Raw genomic sequence first — 25,083 nt, forward strand, 5'->3', positions numbered from 1 at the left:
GAAACTCTGTTCTCCATGGACTAATCAATGTAAGGATTTAAAACTGATTTGTGCAGTTTTCCACTGAGTCTGCAGAACAAAAATAGACTGCTTATCTGACAAAAGCAATTTTAAATGCATGTGTAGGTGCAGTCTGCACCTGTGGAATATGATTGAATTATGCGTGCTGAAGTGGGTGTGATGATAATTGCTGATGGAAGTGGTTAATATGAGTAACATGAATGTTTCTAGTTTAAATTGTGTTGTATCTCGAGTTACAGCTATGCTGACTCAAGCAAATGAAGAAGATAAGGGGAAGGAAGACAACACGGCAGAACCTGAAAAATGTGAGAAAGAAAAGACTTTGGCACAAAACAACCAACAGATACAAGTGAAAGGAATCAGCAATCTTGGCAATACTTGTTTTTTTAATGCTGTCATGCAGGTATAAAGTGTTAACATGAAGCACTGGCTGTTGTGTCTGTAGTTAAAATATATCAGCTATCCAGCTCACATTTCATTTAGTTGACATGCATTAAATTGCTTACTAAAAATTGCACTCATGAGAAAACACAGAAGGTAACTTAATGTAACTAGCTCAGTCAGCTGTGGATTGAAGTCATTTTACAGGAGGACATTATTACTACTAAAAAGGACAGTAACTTATTTGCCCTATTTTGATTAAGTGACGGGAAGACAAGCCATAAATAGCTATCATTATAGATGGTCACTTACTCAGAAGGCAGACATTTTTGTATTCTTTATCCCTGTCGCTGCTGAACTCTGTATTTTAAGACTATTCCAGCACTTTATGTAGGAAATTATTTAAACATTATCTGAGTGAATTTTGTTCAGTGCAGTGAATTTTTTTCTTTTACTTTGCAATAACTGTTGAAAGGGGAAGACCATATCTTTAACTTAATTTTTTAAATCCAGGTCTTATCACAGACCTACGTGCTGAATGAGTTGATTCAGGGGATAAAAATGATTGGAACTACAATGACAATTGCAACATCTGACTCTTCAAATCTGGTAGGTCAATACTTGTGACGAACCACTTGGAAAGCTTCCATTTTATAATTTGTAAACTACTGTATTATAGAATTTAACCATTGTATTAAATTGATTTCATGTAAAACATTGTTCATCTTTTGAGTTTTTAAATGTTCTCTGTCCTTGTATCTGAACCTTTGAATGATTTTCTCTGATTCAAATGATATCTAATAGTCTCTAATGGCACAATTCCTGATGTGAGCATATTTCACTATTAAAGGGACACTTTAGAAAAGCTAGCAAAAATTGTATTTGGTAAGACTTGTGAATTGGCAGATTATCTGTAGAAGTTAAAATATCTTTAACTCCCTACACAACATTAATTATGACTGCTGGTTCTACAAAGAGTGGCTGTTTCTTGGAGTTAACAATCTTGGACATTTCACCACAGAATTTTATTCCTCTGTTGAAATGTGTTAGAGGTTCATGCTTGAAAGTGTCATGCACATGATTTTCATTCATAGCATGTTATAAAGTTGTGATGTTTAGTTGATTACAAATCTGAAAATTGTGCAATACTTAATTTTTTGGGCAATTCAGATTGATTTCTAGGTTATCTCCTCTAGTAACTTTTCAGCTGCTAATTTGCCATATATTCAAAGAGGTCATGAAAATCAAATCACTTCAATTCGAAAAGATTAGCTGATCTCAGTCAGATCCTGGTGTAATACCCAATGATGTATCAAATATTGGTATTACGATGTTGAAAAATAACAGCTTCTCGAGAGTGGCTGACTTGCTTTTAAATCTTTTAAAATTGAAATTTCACACCATCTAATGGTACATCTTTATTAAATACAAATTTTTCAGACAATTAGCTTTTCTTAGTCATAAACTCCAATATTACACTTTAAACTTCATCTGTAAATTAGAAAATCTCTAGAACTCACCACAACTGGATCTGGCCTGATGTAACTTATGTAATTGTAGCTCGAAGGGGCTACATGTGGGAAAAATAATTGTCTCAGTCTACTACTGCTAGTCTCAAACATTTTCATGGTTCAGGAAAAGAGTTGCAATTTATTCTGGGTAGCAGAATAGGCTGTTCTCCTGGTGTCCTGGCTAACATTCCTTCCTGCACCAATGCCACACCAAGCAATAGCTGTGGTACTGTTCATGGACCTTGCCATGCAAAGTGACTACTGCATTTACCCACATTCTAGCAGCATCCGCACAATGCTGTGTGAAGCACTAAGATGTTTGTGACTGATGTTATATAAATGCAAGTTCTTCAGTTTTCCTTTTTTTTCATTTTCAAACCTGGACATTGAAAATTTTAAACCAGGAGAAATTTGCAGGGCTATGGCGACAGAGCAGGGCAATGGGACTAATTGGATAGCTCTTTCAAAGAGCCAGCACCAACCAAGGGTTGAATGGTCTCCTGTGCAATATGATTCTATGAAAACCGAAGCAGGCATCTTTTCTGAGATTGTTTCACTTGCCTTTTTCTGAGTATATAATTTTGTTTTTGACTTTAAAGCTTTATGGATTTTACTTTAACTTATCAGGGACCCCTAGAGATTCACATTGATCAACCAGGACCACTGTCATCAGCAATGTGTCAATTTCTTCTTGATATCCAAGACACCAAAAAGAATGTTGTCACCCCAAAGGAACTGTTCACTCAGGTCTGTAAAAAGTGAGTATCCACATTCGTTACTGCTGTGCAGGTATGAAGCCAGTCAGGCCAAACATGTTATATTGCATAGAACTCTCCGAACCAATACAACCATTTGGGGATTGTGGCATTGTACTTGTGAATATTAGTTTTTAGTAAAATTTACATTGACTAGTTGATTCTCAATCTTTTAAATGGTCATCAAAACTTGCCATAAATGTTATTGGTTTGAAAATTGCCCAGCTTGATCATACAGATAACGATTCTCTATAATGATGGCGTTCCATTGCCATTTTATTTAATCTCTTCTATTGTAACAAGTGTTGGAGAGCAGAACAACTTGCATTCCTATAGCAGTTTTCACAACCTCAGGGCATTCCAAAGCACTTTACAGCCAATTAAGTACTTTTATTTTATGTATAGTCAGCGTTGTAATATAGGAAATGCGGCAGCCAACAAACAGCAATGAAATAAACGACCTGTTTTAGTGTTGGTTGAGGGATAAATGTTAGCCAGGACACTAGGAGAAGTCGCCTGTTTTTCTTTGAAAGTTGCCATGGGATCGTTTATGCACACCTGAGAAGGTAGGTGAAGCCTCAGTTTAACATCTCATCTGAAATAGTGCAGTCCTCCCTCTACTGCACAGAAGTGTCAGCCCAGATTATATGCTTAAGTCTCTGGAGTGGGGCTTGAACCACAACCTTCTGACTCCGAGGTAACAGTGCTACAACTGAACCAAAGTTGACTAGAAAGAGATGTAGTGCCTAAAGAATGTCTACATTGTACATCTGTACCTTTACATGTTTTTCTTCTAACATTTTCTTTCCTCAGGGCTGTACGATTTAAAGGGTTTCAGCAGCAGGATAGCCAGGAGTTGCTTCGGTATTTATTGGATGGAATGAGGACTGAGGAGATCAAAGTAAGTGGACTTCAGTCGTTCTAGATGACTGTCCATAAACTGTTGCACTGAAATGTATATAGTTAGTCTGCTCATTTCACAATAACTTTCGGGTTATATGGGAGAGGGTTTTATATGCAGATGGGTTTAATATGTGACTCCCTTTAGAACAGGGCTGCCCAGCCTGTGGTCTTAGTCCCAAGTGCAATCTCTGAGCCTGAATATTCCGGCCCTTGAAGACCAGGCAACTCACTCCTATTTGCATTTGTATTTCTTATTTGGTGGCTTATTTTGCTTACGGGCACATTCTCTCGGTGTGCCCGTACAAACTATAGTACATGCCTATGCAGCTCATGAAAGCAAAAGCTTGGATATCGTGCCCAAGAATAATATGTAGCTGACATTTTTTTCATGCAATTGTTTAAATTTGCATATTTACTAACAAATGGACTACTGAGGAATAAAATGATAGATCCAGATGCTGAGAAACTGATCTGAAATTACTCTACTTGATTTAATTGCAGATGAATATGAATTTATAGGTCAGACAAGGAGTGTGGAGAAAATCTTTGAAGCTTTTTGTCATGCCAACTATTCTCATTCGTAATCTCTTTGAATGAATTATCTTAATACTGATTTTCCTACATCATTTATAAGTGAGGATGGCTCAGATCACATCTTTATACTTGATTGAGATTAATTTATAAAGATTATAATATATGCATTCAGGTAAGCATATGCATATCTAAATAGGCATTTAAGGTAGGCATAATGTACAGCCAGGATGAGTAATATTGAGCTGAGGGATATATTTCTAAACTAGATAGAACAGTAAAGTCAGAGGATTTGTATCAGTTATGCAAATGAGCAAACATATTTAACATGGATAAGTTGTAACGTATTCTACATAGGTCAAAAAAGGTGGATCGTAAGTAAACAATGAATGAAACTGAATTAGTACCAAGTATAAAGTAGACGGGTTACTTAACTTTCAATGCTCAGCCAATGTGGCAGAGCAATTTATAAAACCTAATGAAATGCTAGGACATACAACCAGAACTATAGTCATCCACTGGCTGATTAGTGCATAGGGAAGACCACCTTTATCTTGTACTGGGCCGTTTTGATGATCACACCATAAAAAATATACAGGCATTGGAAAGGGTACGGAAAATAACAATAAGTCTGTAAAGGAAATGAGTGCTAAGAGTAACGAGACTGATCCCAAATGTGAAGGTAATGAGTAAGAAAGCACTGGAAAAACATAAATTTGATAGCCCAAGAAAGAAAACATTTCAGGGGAGACCTCATTGTATGAAATGTGGGTTTACTTATTTATCACTCCAAAGTAAACTAGGAAAGTGGGACCAAGGACAGAAACAATTAATTAGTGAAAAGTAAATTGAAAACAAATATCAGAAGAGCTCCTTTACTCAAAGAATGCTAGATATTTGGAATAATCATCCAAATAGCATAGTAGAGGCAAACACATTAGCTTTGTTCAAAATGCAGTTGAATGCTACGATGGGATCTTGGTGCATTAGAGGGATGGGTTTGATGGGTGGGCAAATTTATTTTAAGGGAGAAATTTATGGTACTTTTTACCTTTTTAATATTTCAAAATACATTTTTGAGTGTACAATGAATAGTAATGGAGTATATTTAAATAGTTTATATTTATCTATGATGGTATACCCATTCAGGCATGCAGTAGAAAATAAATTAGCTGAACTGTTTAGTTATCTGAACAACTTAATGTATTGCTCTAATAATTTATGTGTGATGTTGCAAGTACAGAGTCCCTACCACTTGCACCGTCCCCATTTTTCCTGGACAGCCACCTATATCAGGCAAATAGCACTGACCATTTGCCGTCCCCATTGGCATCAATTACAAAGGCGCCGCTTAAACTGTATTAAGTGAGCCGGCTATTTCGGGCAGCTCAGCAGCTGGTTAAAGTGCGGTGAAACACCTGTTATTAAGTCCTGTAAGTGGGTGGCTACATTTACCTGCTGTCATAGTGGGCTTCATTTGATCAATTGCCCAAATCTAAAGCATTACAAGAGAAAGCAACAGGACTGGAAATTCACCAACCTTGCGCCCGTTTTTTCGGTGATATTTTGCCGGTTTTGGCGCTAAAACGATGATCCGCTAGTTTCGCTGAAGTCTTACGCTGGTGGTTTTGAAATACCGCTGAAAAGTGGACCACCGGCGTGCAAGACTGGAAATACCGCTATCGCCGTAATTTGGACATTTGGTGCACCCGTATTCTGGGCAAAAAAAAAATGCCTGAGAAAAAGCCCCAAAAACGGCGGTACATAAGAACATAAGAAATAGGAGCAGGAGTACGCCATAAAGCCCCTCGAGCCTGCTCCGCCAGTCAATAAGATCATGGACTCAGCTCCACTTCCCCGCCCGCTCCCCATAACCCCTTATCCCCTTATCGTTTAAGAAACTGTCTATTTCTGTCTTTAATTTATTTAATGTCCCAGCTTCCACAGCTCTCTGAGGCAGCGAATTCCACAGATTCACAATCTTCTTAGAGAAGAAATTTCTCCTCATCTCAGTTCTAAATGGGCGGCTCCTTATTCTAAGATCATGCCCTCTAGTGCTAGTCTCCCCCACCAGTGGAAACATCCTCTCTGCATCCACCTTGTCAAGCCCCCTTATGCATTTCTATAAGATCACCTCTTATTCTTCTGAATTCCAATGAGTAGAGACCCAACCTGCTCAACCTTTCCTCATAAGTCAACCCACTCATCCCCGGGATCAACCTAGTGAACCTTCTCTGAACTGCCTCCACAGCAAGCATGTCCTTTCGTAAATATGAAAACCAAAACTGCACGCAGTATTCCAGGTGTGGCCTCACCAATACCCTGTATAGCTGTGGGAAGACTTCCCTGCTTTTATACTCCATCCCCTTTGCAATAAAGGCCAAGATTCTATTGGCCTTCCTGATCACTTGCTGTACCTGCATACCAACCTTTTGTGATTCATGCACCAGGACCCCCAGGTCCTGCTGTAGTGCAGCACTTTGCAATCTTTCTCCATTCAAATAATAACTTGAAAACCTGCAAAAAAGGTAAGTTAAAGCTTATATTTTTAAATTTTTTTGCAGTGATTACTTAGTTAAGGGTCTTGTAAATGTTTTGTGATCTTTAAAAATGTTTTTGCTTTTTATTTTTTTGTTATTTAGTGTTTTCCTCCCTCCCAGGGCCTGTCTTTTAGCAGTAACTGGCCTCAGACTAAAGTTGGTGAGGACTGCGGTTTCTGCTGCAAATCCTCGTGCAACGCCGATTTTTACCGCTGGGCGCATTTTTTAACAAAACTTAGGCCCTTAAAAAATGGCGGTGTGATTAGCGGTATTTTTGGCGATAAATGCCGAAAAAAATAGCGCTATGGACAAAAGATGAATTTCTCGCCCACAGTGTTTAAAGGGGAAATCTCCCCTTCATTCGTTGTAGTAAGGTTTGATAATGATTCTTGCAGACAAGCCCAGACTATTGAACTTTTAACGGCTGATAGATCTTGGTGAAATGAACCCCTTGTAGCACTTGTAAAATTATTGTGTGGGTAGTTATTCAAGCTTCATCAGTTTTGCACCCAGTGACTGGCGGGTTGTAAAACTTTTCAATTAAACTTTTATCCACGTCCTGCAATAATATCTCAATCATTGGTATTTCACAGGTATATACATGTAAAATCTTTAAGCCACATCCTTGGCACAAAAAAGTCAGCTCCTACACTGCACAATTAGGACTCTCCTTATCTACGATTTATTCCACGTAGATAACCAGTTGGAGCAAAAGGGCAATTTATAGCTCCCTGTTTTACAATGTTTAAAATCCTGATTTTAAATATTTATTGAGGCTGTTTAGATATGTGATGTGAGTAATGGCACTGGGATATTTAGACAGAAATAATGAAGAATTCCTCCATGCTTTTTTAAAATGTCTCATTTCCCACACAAATGTGCCCACTGTATATTTAAAGCACATTGCATTACACAGTGTAAAATCTGTATGTTTCTTATTGTTTACCTGCCTGCCCATCACCTTGGGTAATTGAAACTCTGCTACATGTAAAGTCTTGTACTGTCGAAAATATTTTTTAAAAGCATCTTTTAAATTTATTTCAATCTCAGCGTGTAGGTACTGGCATTTTAAAAGCCTTAAATTACTCATCAGAAATGATGGAAAATGAAGAATCCAAGAAAACGATGAAAGGTAATGTCATAATATCACATGCTCCTTGTGTCAGAGAGAGTATGGGAATTCTCCCAGTGGCTCAGTGGGTGATGCATTGTTTGCTGTGCTGTTGAGCCATGAGGATCAGGAGACGCCTAGTTTGATCCCTGATCTGTAGCTGAGTTGGTGGTGGAGCTGCTGCAGTTGGTCTTAAGGTCGAGCGATGGGGGAGGAGGAGAGATCGAATCAACCAGAGTTTCAATCCTCCATTAAAAGTAAACATGGGTCCAACTGTGAAGCTCCAGATGGTCAAATAGGCTAAGACTCCCCATCTTGGCTCACCCGGGAAGAATGGGCACTTGGTGAGGTGCTAAAGGGCTATTAGTGCCTCTGGATCCATTCCAAGGCACAGACTCGGTGAGAATTATGGGGGTTTGTGCGTAACCTATTTAAAAGCAAATATGTGAACCCTACCAGTGATTTACAGTTGTGCCCAGAGCCATTGGCAGATACACTATGTAATATTTTAAGCTATTGTTCAAATTTAAGTGACTACGTAAAAACTAGCAGGAACTTGCTATACAGAAGACTATTATTCCTGATTTGCTCATTACAACCAGTGCCGATCGTGATGTTATATCACTGGTTTTGCACCATCACTGCAAGCACTGCACTATACTAACTGCTTATTATGTATTGAATTCAGACCATCTTTGTTTTAGGAAACCTGTAAATTTTGTGTTGTAATAATAGATAAGAGAAGAGTATTCTGTACGACAAGTGGATCGGCCCTTTTGAAAGAGTGGCCCTCTGAGCAAAAGTGAGGCATTCTCTCTCTCTCTCTCTCTCTCTCTCATATATAATATATATATATATTTCCATGCTTTTTTGTTAATCAGGCTACAACATTTCTGAAAAGGAGGTTTTGTTTCTGTTTAAGCTATCAATAGGTCAACACATTTTGTAGACACTAGCAATCTAGAGTAAAAATGTTTAACTGGGTCAAGGCCAATTTCAGTGGGATGAGAATGGACCTGGCCCAAGTAAACTGGAATCAAAGATTGGCAGGCAAATCTGTAATAGAACAATGGGCTGCAGTTAAAGAGGAAATAGTTCAGGTACAGTTGAGGTACATTCCCACTGGTGGAAAAGGCAGGGCAACTAAAGTTAGGGCTTCCTGGATGACAAAACAGATAGAGAATATGATGAAGCAGAAAAAGAGCGTGTATAACAGTGTCAGGTTCTAATACATCCGAGAATCAGGCTATATATTGAAAGGGCAGAGGAGAAGTGAAAAAGAAAATGAGAGGAAAAGAGAGGCTATGAGAATAGAATGGCAGCCAACCTAAAAGATAATCCAAAAGTCTTCTATAGGCATATAAATAGTAAGAGGAGGGGTGGGGCCGATTAGGGACCAAAAAAGGAGACTTGTGCATGGAGGCAGAGGGTATGGCTGAGGTACTAAACAAGTACTTTGCATCTGTCTTCACCAAGGAAGAGGATTCTGCCGTAGACATTGTGAAGGAGGAGGTTAGTTGAGACACTTGATAGGATAAGCATTGATAAAGACGAGCTATTAGAAAGGCTGGCTGTACTTAAAGTAGATAAATCGCCAGGAGCGGATGTGATGCATCCTAGGATGCTGAGGGAATTGAGGGCGGAAATCGCGGATGTACTGGCCATAATATTCCAATCCTCCATAGATACCATGGGTGGTGCCAATGAACTGGAGAATTGCAAATGTTACATCATTGTTCAGAAAAGAGTGTAAAGATAAACCCACCCAACTGCAGGCCAGTCAGTTTAACCTCGGTAGTGGGGAAGCTTTTAGAAACCGTGATCAGGGACAAAATTAACAATCACTTGGATAGGCGTGGATTAATTAAGGAAAGCCAGCACAGATTTGTTAAAGGCAATTCGTATTTAGCCAATTTGATCGAGTTATTTGATGAGGTAACAGAGAGGGTTGATGAGGGTAATGCGGTTGACGTATTGTACATGGATTTCCAAAAGGCGTTCGACAAAGTGCCACATAATAAGCTTATGAGCAAAGTTGAAGCCCATGAAACAAAAGGGACAGTGGCAGCATGGATACAAGATTGGCTAGGTGACAGGAAACAAAGTAGTGGTGATCGGTTGTTTTTCAGACTGGAGGAAGGTATACAGTAGTGTTCCCCAGGGGTTGGTTCTAGGACCACTGCTTTACTTGATATATATTAATGACTTGGACATGGGTGTACGGGGCACAATTTCAACATTTGCAGATGACATAAAACTTGGAAGTATAGTGAACAGTGAGGAGGGGAGTGGTAGACTTCAGGAAGACATAGACAGGCCGCTGAAATGGGCAGAGACGTGGCAGATGAAATTTAATGCAGAAAAGTATGAAGTGATACATTTTGGTAGATAGAATGAGTAGAGGACATATAAACTAAATGGTACAATCCTAAAAGGGGTGCACAAACAGAGACCTGGGGGAGTGTGTGCACAAATCGTCGAAGGTGGTAGAGCAGGTTGAGAAAGCCGTTAAAAAGGCTTACGGGATCCTGAGCTTCATGAATAGAGATAGAGAATACCAAAGTGTGGAAATTATGATGAATCTGTATAAAACACTGGTTCGGCCCCAATTGGAATACTGTGTCTAATTCTGGGCACCACACTTTAAGAAGTGAAGAGATTAGAGAAGGTACAGAAAAGAATTATGAGAATGATTCTGGGAATGAGGGACTTCAGTTATGTTGATGGACTAGAGAAGCTGGGATGTTCTCCTTGGAGCAGAGAAGATTGAGAGATTTGATAGAGATGTTCAAAATCATGAGGGGTCTGGACAGAGTAGATAGAAACTTCCTATTGACAGAAGGGTCAAGAACCAGAGGACACAGATTTAAGGTAATGGGCAAAAAAACCAAAGGCGATATAAGAAAAATCTTTTTTACGCAGCGAGTGGTTGAGATCTGGAATGCACTGCCTGAAAGGGTGATGGAGGCAGACTCAATCTTATCTTTCAAAAGAGAGTTGGATAAGTACCTGAAGGAAAAAACTTTGCAGGACTACGGGGAAAGGGCAGGGGAGTAGGATTAGCCGAGTTGGAATGGGCTGAATGGCCGCCTTCCGTGCTGTAACCATTCTATGATTCTTTTTATGACTTAATTGGGCTTTATAAATATGCTGTAGCTTGTAAAACTAAAAGGTACATACAGTAGGTATATCTACAGTGCGCTGCACAGGTATTCCTTCAGTCCAGATACTAAACAGTAATCGCATATAAATAAGGTGTTGATGTAGATGTTACTACACTATCATGAGTATGTGGGTGCATTCACTACAATTGCAATATTTGTGTATTCAACAGATTTATTTGCTTTCTTGGGCCGGATTGTGCTTATAAGGATACTCAATCTTTGTGTTGGAAAGAAATACTCAGTATCAGTGATTGAGAATTCCTTTGGCTCGAGGTCTGGATTGCAGAAAATATTTCAGTTTAACAGAGTTAATAGGGAAACAAGTATTTTCATGTTGCTGTTGTCAATTGCTGGTGACAGTTTTTACTCAGCTCACTGGCAGCCTCTTGTGACTGAGGGCAGACATTGCTTCACTGCAGTATGAATGGCCTTGGGCCTGTAGTTTGGCTGCTTTCAAAGTTGCAAGGTAATTAATAATTACATGCTTGTTCATGTAGAATAATTAAATATATCCTATTTAAAATGAAATTTTCTCCCTTGTACTAGTGTATGAAAAGGAGGGGTTCATGCTGAACTTCGTTGACCGGGTTTTTGGTGGCATACTGACGAGTACAATCATGTGCGAGGAGTGTAAAATGGTGAGATTATTTCCCAGTGATCTACTGAAAAGAATGGATACAGAATATTAATAGAGAAGATAATTTTGTACTGATACAATGTTAACTATTAGGAATGTAAAAATAGTTTTTGATGGAGTTAATTTGTAAACCAATTTTGTTTTCTCAATTTGCTTGGGCAGATTTTTCTTCTCCTCTCCCCTACTCTCCTGTAGGTGTTGACTTGTTGAGATACAGTGTCAGGTATCCTTCAATACTTTGCCCAAGTGCTCCCACTATTCCTATATGAGCCTTGATGGTGAGCACCAGCAGGTTACTTGAATTTGGGAGCATCACAACTAGGTCCGGTCCTGATCTCCATACAGGTGGTCTTCCAGTAAGCATCCCTAGAACCCTAGATGCTTTTTGTTTCTCGAACTCGACGGCCTTTAGGCAATTTGCAGCACTCCTACTCCTGCACTGGCTGAGATCAGCTAATTAAAAAGAGACTGGAGATCAAACCTGGCACTTTGCTAGTCTATATGGCACAGCTACCATACACAGCTTGGAAACTCTTGTACTAGCACACCAAACCCAGAGCTGAATAACGCAGCAGAACTGACAGTGTTTACAATCTGTGTCTTCACATATAATTGTAAATATACAATGACAGGCAGTTTGTGAGCTTTTGTTAAATACTTTTATTAGAAATCTTTAGGCTTGTCTGATGGTTTAGGAAGTTTCTCCAGTGGATACTTTGTATCATACAGACTATTATATACCTGTCATTGTATACTTTGTTCAGGTAAATAGCTACCAAATGTCTGCGTGTGTTTAATGCAATCATATCTGCATTTTGTAACTTTTTGTATGGAGCTTTTTAAAAAAAAAAATGATTTCTAAATCCACAGCTTCTATAGACTAGGCACTGAAATATATATCTTTAAAAATTGTTACTTTTGTTGTTTTCCTTTTCAAGTTGAATAAGCGCACAGTTGAATTGTTTTTTGGACAATTTAAAGCACAGACTTTGTTTAGACATGGGCCTGACCTGATTTTGCAGGATATACACAACTTTAAAACATTTTAAGCAGGGATGTGATTATGTAGGTTAAATACAATCAAGGTGATCAGTAGCATTCTTTGAGATTTATTTAATGCAGATTTAGCTGTTTGAGCTAGCTGATCTCAGCCAGGAAGTTACCATTTGCCCAGGAGCGGGGAAAAAATAATTTGAAGTTTCTGCTGCTGATTATTATGCAGCGATCCTTGCTGGGAGAATATGTGAACACCTAGGTTAAGAACAAGCTCGGGCTCAACTGTGATGCCTTCTGCAATTAAATAACCTAGCAACATATTAAGAATAGCCACTTGGATAATACATCAGAGAGCTGTCACTGCCCAAGAAACTACCTTAGCAAGAGTTGGGAGGGAAGAAATGTGTTACTTGTGCATAGATTCAGCAATAAATTACCAAAAAATAATTTGAGATATTGTGTCTGCTTTGTTCTCAGGTTACATTAGTAAAAGAATCTTTCTTAGACTTGTCACTCCCTGTTTTGGACGAGCAGGTAAGATGGATCCTTTCATTATATAAGTTCTATATGATTTTTTTCCTTTGCTTTGATTCTAAGGTCGATGCTTGGAAGCTCATCAACACTGCAAAGCTTGAGCTGCATAACAGCACAACCGGCCGTGTCACTAAATAACATTCCTGCATAATATTGCTTGATGTACAGTATTCTGATAAGATAACTGTTTAATGACTGATTTTTATCACTTCAAGCTCCCAGAATGAGCCATGAACAGGAAGGTCCCACGTTTTTGCCCTGGTCTGTGCTCTTAGTTGATCTCAGCCAGGGCAGTTGTAGGGCCACTGTATCTGGCCTCAGCCTCTTAGTTTAGGGAGGGAAAGGCAGCCAAGGTTTGCAATCTTGATCACTATCCAACAACCCCTGCTGGAAGCGTGCCTGTGTGAATATTGTTGAATAAAGGCCGATTTGGTTGGGTAAGGCAATGATTGTGCTTGGCTCTGATGCCTCCTACAATGATAGGAACATAAGAGGAGTAGGCTATTCTTCCCCTCGAGCCTGTTCCGCCATTCATTTAGATCTTGGCTAATCTGTATCTTAACTCCATTTACCTGTCTTGGTTCCATATCCCTCCATACCCTTACCGAACAGAAAGCTATCTATCTCAGTTTTGAAATTTTCAATTGACCTAGTCTCATTGCATTTTAGGAGCGAGAGTTCCAGATTTCTACTCCCCTTTGTGTGAAGAAGAGCTTCCTGACATCACCCCAGAACAGCTTAGCTCCAATTTGAAAAAAATTATGCCCCCTTGTGCTAGACTCCCCCACCAGAGGAAATAGTCTCTCTATCCACCTCAATTAGATAATTGCCAGTCAGAAGACCTCGCCAGTCTTTGCTGCCAAGATTCGGACGTGAATCTTGGCCACAGAGTCAGTTTAAGAAGGCATCTGGAGACCTTGGAATTGACCCCTGGGCAGGAGACAGCGTTGTGTCTGCATATATTATGAAGTATTTGGTGTGTGTATTTATTATAATTTTATATGCCCTTGAAAAATGTCACTGCTTTATCCAAGGATGACTATACGAGCAGAAATCTGCTTGGCATGTGCCATTAAATCTCTGATCACAGCAACATCATCCAACCCTTGCAGTTGATTGGTATTCATCCATGTTGTTCATCTGTCTCTGTGATGTGGCAAAGTGCATGTGTCCTTTTTTGTTTGCTCTTCATCCTGCAGAGGAACTATAGGCAAAAACTATTCCGCACTCAGTTCAGTTTGTCACTTCATGAAATGTGGTGTTTTAATGCAGAGTGATAAGAAAAAAGCATTGGTAAAAAATGGAAGAAACACTACTGAAGATGATCAGAATGATAACCATGGGCACTGCAATGGAAACTTTGTTTCCAAGGACAGAGGTGATGTCTCAACTGGCACTACCAAATACCAACAAAAGAAGGCAAAGAAACAAGCTAAAAAGCAAGCCAAGGTAAAGCACATCCTGCTATAATCCAAACAAAGGTGATCAACCTATTGTCCTTTAGAGTTAGAAACATAGAAAATAGGTGCAGGAGTAGGCCATTCGGCCCTTCGAGCCTGCACCACCATTCAACAAGATCATGGCTGATCACCCACCCCAGCACCTCCCCCCTCACGCCCCCTCCACACCCCCCGACCCCCCCCCCCAGCCGCAAGGACCACATCCAACTCCCTCCCGAACACATCCAATGAACTGGCATCAACAACTCTCCGCGGCAGGGAACCCCACAGGCCAACAACTCCCCGAGTGAAGAAGTCTCTCCCCATCCCAGCTCCAAACAGCCCACCCCCCATTCCAAGACCGTGTCCCCCCCCCCCCCACCCCGGCTCCGGACCCACCCAACACCGGGAACACTTCCCCCACCCCATCCCGTTTGTATCCTTCCCAAATGCCGAACACCCCCAGATGTCGAGCCCGGAGCCACGCCCCCGCGACGTCAACCACACCACATCCACCAACCGCCATCTGCGCAGTCAACCCGCCCATCCCACTCTGAACACTCCCCTCACCGAGGCACAGAGCCCCAAGGCCCGCCCCTCCAACACACTTTGCCCCCCCAGACCTCCGCTGCAATGTGGCCCCTCCCGTCCCCTGCCCTGGGTTTCTCCGCCCCCCACCTCCACCAATCTCCCCTTCATCCCCCGCCCCCCCCGTCTCCCCACCACTTCCCTCTGCCTCCCCGCACAGGCTCCCATCTTGGGGGCGGTAACCTACTGGGGCCGGGAATTTTGGCCCCCATCGTGGAAGTCCTGCTCCCGCCGCAGAATTGGCCTTACCACCCCTCAATGAAGGTTTATAGCTTAGAAAGAGCCATTTGGTCCATTGTGTCTGTACTGGCTGTTTGCCAGATCAATCCAAAACAAATTTTAGTGCCCCCACTCTCTCCATAGCCTTGTCCTATTTCTCATCTACATGCTGTCCCTCGACGACATCATCTGAAAACACAATGTCAGGTTCCACATCTAAACTGACGATACTGAGCTCTACCTCACTATCGCCTCTCTCAACCCCGTACTGGATGAGCAGAAATTTCCTCCCAACTAAATTTTGGGAAGACTGAAGCTATTGAACTCTGTTCCTAGCCAGCGACTCCATTCTTCTCCCTGGTCACTGCCTGAGGCTAAACCAGACCGTTGGCAACATTGGCATCCTATTTGACCCCGAGATGAGCTTCTGACCACATATCTGCTCCATCACCAAGACTGCCTACTTAAACCTCCGGAACTGTAGTCGCTTCTGTCCCTGTCTCAGCTCATCTGCTGACACCCTCATCCATGTCTTGTTACCTCTAGACTTGACTATTCCATTGCTCTCCTGGCTGGCCTCCTATCTTCCACCCTCCGTAAACGTGATCTTATCCAAAACTTTGCTGCCTGTATCCTAACTCGCACCAAATTACATTAACCCATCACCCCTGTGCTCGCTGACCTACATTGGCTGCCGGTCTGGCAACACCTCAATTTAAATTACATCCGCCATCTTTCTGCCCATTCTGATAATCTTGGGAAGACTTCCTGTTTTTTTTTTTAATTTTCCTCACTGTTTGCCAAACTTCCTGTTGTCAGCAAATTTTAAGATCCTGTCCCCTATACCCACATTCAAATGATTATGTACAAGGAACAAAAGTAGACCACTTCTAATCTTCTCCAGCCTTTTCCATCCATTTACCCTCTGTTTCCTGCCCTTCAACCAACTTTCAATCCATACTGCTGCATTTCCTTTTCCACCATAAGCCTGAATTTATCTAACAAGCCTCTTGTGAGACACCTTACCAAATGCTTTCTGAAAATCCATATATACTACAATGAGTCTAAGAGCTTGAGCCACTGTTGGCATTAGACTAACTGGTCTATAGCTATCCGGTTTAACCTTCTCTTCTTTTTTGGCTATATTGGCTACCCTGCAGTCCCATGACACAATTTGCATATTCCGGAAGGATTGAAAAATTGTGGCCAGAGCCTCTAGTCTTCCCACTACTGATCTGTGGACATGCCCAAGTTAATTTGGGCCGGGTCCTCTCTTGATGAACTTTGTCTTTTTCCAGTTAAGCGGACCCTTATTATTGATTCTTCATTTATCATTCACTATTCTTACATTGAACCTAACTATGTTGTGTTCATTATTTTCCAATTGTTCTTCTACTCTTGGATCAATTTTTTACCTCACTTTGTTTTTCAGAACTAAATCCAGCATTGCTTCTTTTCTTGTTGGACTAAAAACATAATGATCTAGGCCATCCCTTTTTCCTAAAGATAATCCAATGCTCCAAGAATGTGAGCGCTTCCCTCCTGCCCCAACCCTGCAGCCAAACATGGACTTCCTAACCTTCCTTTAACCTGTCGAGCAGCATAAGAAGCAATCTTAAAATATGAGGTCTTGTTTTTCAGTCTAGGAGCATAGGAACAGGAGGAGGCCATTCAACCCCTCGAGCCTGTTCCTCCATTCAATGAGATTGTGGCTGATCTGCAACCTAACTCCATATACTCACTTTTGCCCCATATCCCTTAATATCTTTTGCGAACACAAATCTTATCAATCTCCGATTTAAAATTAACAATTGATCTAGCATTATTTGCTGTTTGCAGAAGAGAGTTCCAAACTTCTACCACTCTTTGGGCCCAAGTTTCCACATGATTTGCGCCTGATTTTTTGGGAGCAACTGGTGGAGAACGGACTATCTTAGAAATCGCAATTTTCCACATTTTTTTTTTCTGCAGTTCTAGTCAGGTAGAACAGTTCCACTTTGGAACAGAATTTTTTCTTCAAAAGGGGGCGTGTCCGGCCACTGACACCTGATTTGAAAGTTTCCACAGTGAAAACGTACTCCAAACTAACTTAGAATGGAGCAAGTGAAGATTTTTGTAGAACTGAAAAAACCTGTTCTACACATTAAAAAAAAATCAGGCGCGGGAGGGAGGGAGGGAACCGACCGCCGACCGAACCAGGGGGCGGGGGGGAAGGAAGGAAGCCGTTCCGACCGAACGCGCGCGGGGGGGGGGGGGGGGGGGGGGAAGAAAGAAGCCGTTCCAGACGGTGGGAGGGAGGGAGGGAAGGAGATAGAAGGCTGCAGGAAGCCTCAGAAATTTAGGAGCCATTTCCCGACGGCAAAAGGGGGAGGTCGTCGGGAAATGGCTGCTTCAACTTTCTGAGGCTTCCTGCAGACTTCTCAGTGCTGCTGTGCTAATGGCAATGTGCTTTTATTAAAAAATGTTCAAAAATTAAACAGCTACAAAGAACTACAAAAATGGCCGAGTGCCAATGTTTCCTTCACACTGCGCGTGCGCGAACGCTCCAACGCACACGCGCAGCGTTGCCGGCAGGAAAAAAAAACTAATTTAAATAGTACCTGCCCCCTCCCACTTACAAAATCGACGCGAGTGTAGGCTCCGCCCCCCCTGGGCGCCGCGCCAAACAGACGAGCTGCAGGGCTCTCCAGAATCGCGAGTTTTTTTTCCGGAGCTGGGCGCCCGTTTTTTATCGTGTGGAAACTTGGGCCCTTTATGTGTAGAAGTGTTTCCTAATTTCACTCGTGAAAGGTCTGGCTCTCATTTTTAGACTCCCCAGTCAGCGGAAATAGTTTCTCTCTATCTACCCTATCTGTTCCCCTTAATATCTAGTTCCTAACTCCCTAAATCCCCTCTGCAAGACTTCAAACATCTATGTCATTAGTCCTAGTGCAGACCATGATTCTTGGCTGATCTCCCGCCTGTTCTTTTTTTAATTCATTCTCAGGAGGAATGTGTCGCTGGCAGGGTCAGTATTTATTGTCCGTCCCTAGATACCCTGAGATGATGGACTTTCTTGAAGTGCAGTAGTAGTTAAATATAACTGAGTGGCTTGCTAGGCCACTTCCGAGGACAGTTAACAGCCAACCACATTGGTGTAGGCTTAGTGTCATATATAGGCCAGACAGGGTAAGGATGACCGGTTTCCTTTCCTTAAGGACATATTCTTCATCCTGGTGCCAGAGATGCAACACACCATGCAGGACATCCAGTCATAATTGCAAAAAAAAGACTCTCTTCATCTGTGATTCTTCGGACCATCCTCTTCTGATTTGCCATCACTGTCCACCTCATACTATCCAATGCTATGTATCTATTGTATAGTAATCCAGGCGTTGCCTGCAATTGTGAGTCCTGTCTTCCTCTGCAGCCCCTGCAGATGGCCATCCACTTGTTTCCTTCTAAATTAGTTCCTGTATCCTAAACTGCCTAGCACTGCCTCTTGGGTGACCACATTTTGGAGAGTACCATCCAGAAACCCTTCATCCTGTCTGCTGCTGCAGAGTGCGCCCAATTGCTCTTTGATCACAAATATCCTCTGCTCCAGAGGCTCAATTTTCCAACATTTGGTGTAAAGTGTGTGGAGTGCGATATGATGGCCCACATATCGCACACCACACACACACACACACACACACACACACACACACACACACACACACACACACACACACACACAGAGACATACCACCAGGGTTTCCTGCACCACCAAGTGTCTGACTTAATTTGTATGCTGGTACTGCTTTATTGAACATGTTACTTAATTTTCATTAAAATGAAATTTAGTGCTAATGAAAAGTAAGAGAGTCCTGCTTTCAGAAAATTAAATCTGGAGAGTTTTCATTTGACCAACTCCCTCGGCAAAGATAATCAACCAAAATTCCAGGATACAATCATCAGTTAAATTAACAGGAAATTAACTTTGGTCCTTCTGGTCTGTATGACCCATATTGGGTTGTATTTTTACTCACCAGAGTGAGAAAAAAATTATAATTTACAAATTCACATGACACTAATAATTTTGTATTCATGGCCTCTTAATCTGCAAAACAGAAGTCCCAGATCAACTCTGTTATCTTATCCAATTAAAGCAAATTCAGTTTGTGGGTCTCTAAGCTAAGAACCCCCAAGTCCCAGAATCATCCTGTTCATCATATACAAGTTATGCATGTATATTGTTAGCAGCCCACTCTACCTCTCTGCCCCACCATTGCCTCATGGGCTGTTACTGTACTATCCAACATCAACTCCTAGATCCTATAACTTCCAACAGTTGGCAAGCTTGAATGCACCTTGTTCCTTTCTCATTTGTTTCTGGCACTGAATGCATCACACTCTCTAACTGTAGCTGCTTCTTCAGGCCGAGCCTGGTTGTGCACAATCTCAATGTTGTATTGAGTTTTCGACTCCACAGACCATATTCCAACTGTGGAACGTTGCCCACATAAGCTCTACCTCGTCACCTTTGCTACCAAAACCCTCATGCCTACCTTTTGCACCCAAAGAATTGGCTTCTCAAGTCTTCTCCTTGCCAGCCTCACAAGGTCATGTCATCACTCCCTCGCAACCCCAACTTTACTGACTGATGAATCACTTAAAGTTCCTTGTTTTCAAGTCCCTGCACATCCTCCCTTCCCCCCTCCCCCCCCCCGCCCCAATCCGAGTAATCTTCTCAAGGCATACATCTTAGTCCACCCCCCCACCCCGAATCCTCTGGCTCTGCCCCCTCGTTCCACCATTAGAGGCCAATCCATCAGTATTTCAGCTAGCTACAATTAACTTCCCCTTGGAAAAGTGCACCAAATGTCTTGCTTTATTTATTCCTAATTCATCTTGCATAAATAAACTTACACTGAAATACCTTATCCTTATTTGAATTTCAGATCTGTACTTCTGTTCTCACTACATATATTTAACATATTGGTACCGTTATATTATGGGAAAAAACTTACTTAATCTGATGCATTTGAATTTTGTACTAAAACATCATAATTTGTTACCTCAACACCAGTGGCTTGTTTTGCTTAGCTGCACGGTGTACAGAAATAATCCTTCACCAACTTGATATTCTTGGCCATAACAGAGCATTGCCATGATACTCTGAGCAATGCAACTTAGAGATTTGAAATTTTTTGCTCTTGTTATTTGGATTCTCATGAAATTGCATCTTTTATGTCTTGCTTTGTTTGTAGCACCAACGTCGACAGCAAAAGCCCCAGGCAAAAGTGCTGGATTCGGAGGACTCCCCTGCCGAATGTTCTTTGGATGAAGTACAGAGTGGAAAAGAGGCTGCTTCTGCAGAAAACAAGGCAGACCTAGAATCAAATGACAGTGTAAAAGAAGTCTCTCCAGAACAGGGCCCTTGTGACCGCTTATCTACTGACCAGTGTCTTGGCACCACAAGAAAGGAATCCATGGAAGAAAACAGTCAAGAGCTGAGCCAAGACAACACTGCTGTAAATTATGAGGATGAAGAGTCTGGTGAAATTGAGCAAAAAGAAAGACATTCTGATCATTCCCACAACTCCAAGAACATTGATTCTTTAGACATTTTTGAGTCAAACCTGGTGAATGAGAACCAATTTAATGCACTTTGTTCCAGTGAAGATGAAGAAAATATTATCAATAATATGAATAAATTAAATCTGAATGAGTGTACAGTAAATCACGATGAAATAACTTTAACCCTGGAGGAGTACGAGAACTCTTCTGGAACTGCAAATGATCTTCTCCCTTCCACGAAAGACAAGCAGGTGGTTTTTCTGGAGCCAGATAAAGCATTTAGCACCCTTACAGACAGAGAGCAGCTGAGTATACAGGACGGTTCTATTGGGGCTTGTTTACATCAGTTCACTCAGTTAGAAAAACTCATTGGAGCAAATAAACTGCTATGTGAAGAATGTACCCAAAGGCAGCACAAAAGTGGATCGAAGGCCAATGCAAATGGTAGTAAAATAATTGAGAATTATATTTACAATTTTGATATAAAATGCCTTTCATTATGGTTAAATATCATGGATTTAGTGTTAACTTGTTGAAATAGTATAATTTTGATTTTGGAACAATTAGCTCTTCAGCTCTTGATCCCAGAACTTAAACGCAAGTTTGAGTGCCAATAGAATTTGAGTGCAGTGATAATCCCCACCTTGCTCACACCTCTGAGCATTGAAACAACAACTTGCAATTTATACAGTGTCTTTAACATAGTAAAACGTCCCATGGTGCTTCACAGGAGCATAATCAGTCAGAAATTTGATAACAAGCCATAGAAGGAGACATTAAGACAGGTGACCAAACGCTTGGTGAAAGAGGTAGGTTTTAAGCAGTGTCTTAAAGGAGGGGAGGGAGGTGGAGAGGTGAAGAGGTTTGGAGAGAATTCCAGAGCTCTGAGCCCAGACGGCTGAAGGCACGGCCGCCAATGGTGGAACGAAGGAGGTGTGGGGTGCACAAGAGGCCAGAGTTGGCAGGGTGGGGGTGCGGGGTGCAGGGTGCAGAGTGCTTGATGGGTTGTAGGGCTGAAAGAGGTTACAGAAATAAGGAAGGGTTAGACCATGGAGGGATTTGAACACATGGATGAGAATTTTAAAATCAAAGCATTGGTGGGCATCGGAGTCGATGTAAGTCACCGAGCACAGAGGTGTTGGTCCCACGGCCTTGTTGCGAGTTAGGATCCGGGCAGCAGAGTTTTGGATAAGCTCAAGGTTATGGAAGATGAGGGGTCAGCCAAGAGAGCATTGGAATAGTCGAATCTGGAGGTAACAAAAGCATGCATGAGGGTTTTAACAGGAGATGGGCTGAGGCAGGAGCAGAGAAGGGCAATATTAAGGAACTGGAAGTAGACAATGTTTGTGGTTGAGAGGATATCTGATGGGAAACTCAGCACCAGGTCAAATAGGATGCCAAAACTGCAAACCATCTGGTTCAGCCTGAAACAGTGGCCAGGGAGGGAGTGGAATCAGTAGCTCGGCAATAGTTAGTGGCGGGGACTGAAGACAATGGTTTTAGTCTTCCTAGTGTTTAATTGGAGGAAAATTCATCTCATCCAAGACTGGATGTCGGATAAGCAGTCTGACAACACCAAGGCAGTGGAGAGGTTGAGACGTAACGGTGAGGTAGAGCTGGGTATCGTCAGCGTACATGTGGAACCTGATTTTGTGTTTTCGGATAATGTCTCCAGGGGTAGCATGTCGAGGAGAAATAAGGGGCCAAGGATAAATCCTTGTGGACTTCAAAGGTAACGGTGTGGAGGCACGAAGAGAAGCCATTGCTGGAGATTCTCTGGCTATGATTAGATAGGCAAGAGTGGAACCCCTCTAGGGCAGTCCCACTCAGCTGAACAACGGAGGAGCGGCATTGCAGGAGATTCAAAGGACAGAAAGTCCAGTGCAGGAATTTATTTGTATTAGAAATTGACAGTCATTTGAAGAATAACCAGAGATGAGCACAGGAGTCTGAATTTGGAGCAGACCATAATGTTACTTTAAATAGGTTTTCTGTGTATTTGTGGTGATTCTGCACCTTGGATGAAAGGAGAAAAGTTTAATTGAAACACAAAGCACTGATAGTTCTAGATCTCCATCTGATTTATAGCCAGCAGACTGGGGAATGAAACACTGCATTTTGCACTCAGTATCAGCTTGAAACATGCCCAGGCCAGGTATATTGCTGTTAGGTGCTCCATATTTGTGCCTCACCCCCCCCAGAGGAGCGCCCTTTAATGCCCCATTTCCCACACACCTGCTGCGCAGCCTTTAATGTACCATTTCCCACACATCTGCCGTGCAGCCTTCATATGAGTTTGACAATTACCTGCCAAATGTCGGACAGTTTATGCTTTGGAACCATGCCTGCTCACAACTGATTAGAGACTTGCCCATACTCAGCCAATAATTAGAGCATGTTTCCACCCCATCATTCTGCACTGGATTTAAGCCCCCAAAAGGCCAGTGTCTGAGACCTCTTCCTTGTACATATGCAATGATAAAAATGAGCTTGTTACAAACTAGATGTCAAAAACATTTTCTGTCTGTCTTGGCTGAGAGTTTTTCTTGAAGCGTCCAAAATAGTCCATTAAACATTTTAAATCTAGCACTATCAAATGTTGCTAATAAATGCCCTGTTGACAATACACCTTTAATATAGTTTTGCTGGGGTGTAAGCCATCCAGAAAATAGAATAAAACCCTGTTGCCATTCTTTACTTTTAAAGTTGAAGTTTGTTGTGCTCGGTCTTCTATTTCTGGTGGAGTTGTATTATTTTTTCCTCATTTACAAATGTTTCCATGGGAATATTTAAACTGGAAACTTCTGGTTTGGTTTTGTATTTCAAAGAAATTAAAATAGATTTCAATGTGTATTCAATGTATAAGAAATTAAGAACATAAGAAATAGGAGCAGGAGTGGGCCATTTTGCCCCTCGAGCCTGCTCCGCCATTTAATAAGATCATGGCTGATCTGATCTTGGCCTCAACTCCACTTTCTTGCCTGCTCCCCATAACCCTTTATTCCCTTATTGTTCAAAAATCTGTCTATCTCCACCTTGAATATATTCAATGACCCAGCCTCCACAGCTCTCTGGGATAGAGAATTCCAAAGATTCACGACCCTGTGAGGGAAGAAATTCCTCCTCATCTCCGTTTTAAATGGGAGACCCCTTATTCTGAAACGATGCCGCCTAGTTCTAGATTCCCCCACGAGGGGAACCATCCTCTCTGCAACTACCCTGTCTGGCCCCCTCAGAATCTTATATAAGATCACCTCTTATTCTTCTAAACTCCAATGAGATCCAACCTGACAATGTATATGACAAATAATGAGCTAGCTCATTTAATTAATGGTTTTCCTTGTTTGGTTTTTGACTGGCTGGACACAGCACAAATTTAGTGACAGAAAGTGAAAGTTTAGACTGCCTTTTGGTGCCAAACTTATGGAGGACAATTTACTCCCTACCGACGGTGGGGAGCCTTGCCCGCCAGCAACGTAAATTGGAAATTGGGGTGTGCACGTGTCAGGATTTTTTGACCGGCGTGGTCATCAAATTATGGGCAGCATGTGCCCAAATTTCCAATTTACACTGCCAATGGGCAATGCGGTGTAGATTGGTAAAATTAACCCCATCGCGTGTTGTATTAATATTCAAACCAACTAGTCGCAGGGTTTCTGCAAATCCTTCAAGATCAGGGTGCTGTATAGTGACCCCCCGTTTTATTCTGTTCACTACACATCTGCAGAAACTGTTTTTCAGAGGTGTGTGTTTGAGAGCCAAAAAGCTCTTCCTTTACCAAAAAGAAGGGTTTAACTTTCATTGGAATGTAACAAGATACATTTAAGCTTATTTAAAAAAATATATATATATATTTGCAGATGAAAAGAATGTGTACACGAATGCCAAAAAACAAATGCTCATTTCATCTCCTCCTCCAATTCTTACACTTCATTTGAAAAGATTCCAGCAGGTAATTATTATTCAAATAATTATTTTTCCATATTATGTTTATGCAGTTGGTGGGTTTCTGTGTTTCTACATTGTGTTGCATATTTGCCAGTGAGTTAGTGTGATTAGCAGAAACTGAACACGAAACTTGCCTATTGTGTGAACCTTTACTACAACAACAACTTGCAATTATATAGCATGTATCCTGATGTGTGCCATGCATATATTAGACATCAAGGTCTTTTTGTTCTGTGTACATAAATGTAATAATTTCTTACATTA

At 41.4% G+C, this 25,083-nt stretch overlaps 1 protein-coding gene across 4 annotated transcripts in view; it reads left to right on the forward strand.

Moving 5' to 3' along the window:
• Nucleotides 1-25,083, forward strand: part of usp16 (ubiquitin specific peptidase 16) — a 57,362-nt gene that overhangs the window by 18,997 nt on the left and 13,282 nt on the right. For all 4 annotated transcript variants that reach the window (XM_070893307.1, XM_070893309.1, XM_070893308.1 and 1 more), the window contains 10 exons: nt 261-424; nt 916-1,011; nt 2,541-2,671; nt 3,482-3,569; nt 7,693-7,774; nt 11,464-11,555; nt 13,028-13,084; nt 14,357-14,533; nt 20,562-21,315; nt 24,732-24,823. In XM_070893307.1, coding sequence (XP_070749408.1) covers nt 261-424; nt 916-1,011; nt 2,541-2,671; nt 3,482-3,569; nt 7,693-7,774; nt 11,464-11,555; nt 13,028-13,084; nt 14,357-14,533; nt 20,562-21,315; nt 24,732-24,823 — 1,733 coding nt within the window. The remainder of the gene's footprint in view (nt 1-260; nt 425-915; nt 1,012-2,540; nt 2,672-3,481; nt 3,570-7,692; nt 7,775-11,463; nt 11,556-13,027; nt 13,085-14,356; nt 14,534-20,561; nt 21,316-24,731; nt 24,824-25,083) is intronic.

The sequence above is a fragment of the Pristiophorus japonicus genome, chromosome 11, assembly GCF_044704955.1.
Source record: "Pristiophorus japonicus isolate sPriJap1 chromosome 11, sPriJap1.hap1, whole genome shotgun sequence".
NCBI lineage: Eukaryota > Metazoa > Chordata > Chondrichthyes > Pristiophoridae > Pristiophorus > Pristiophorus japonicus.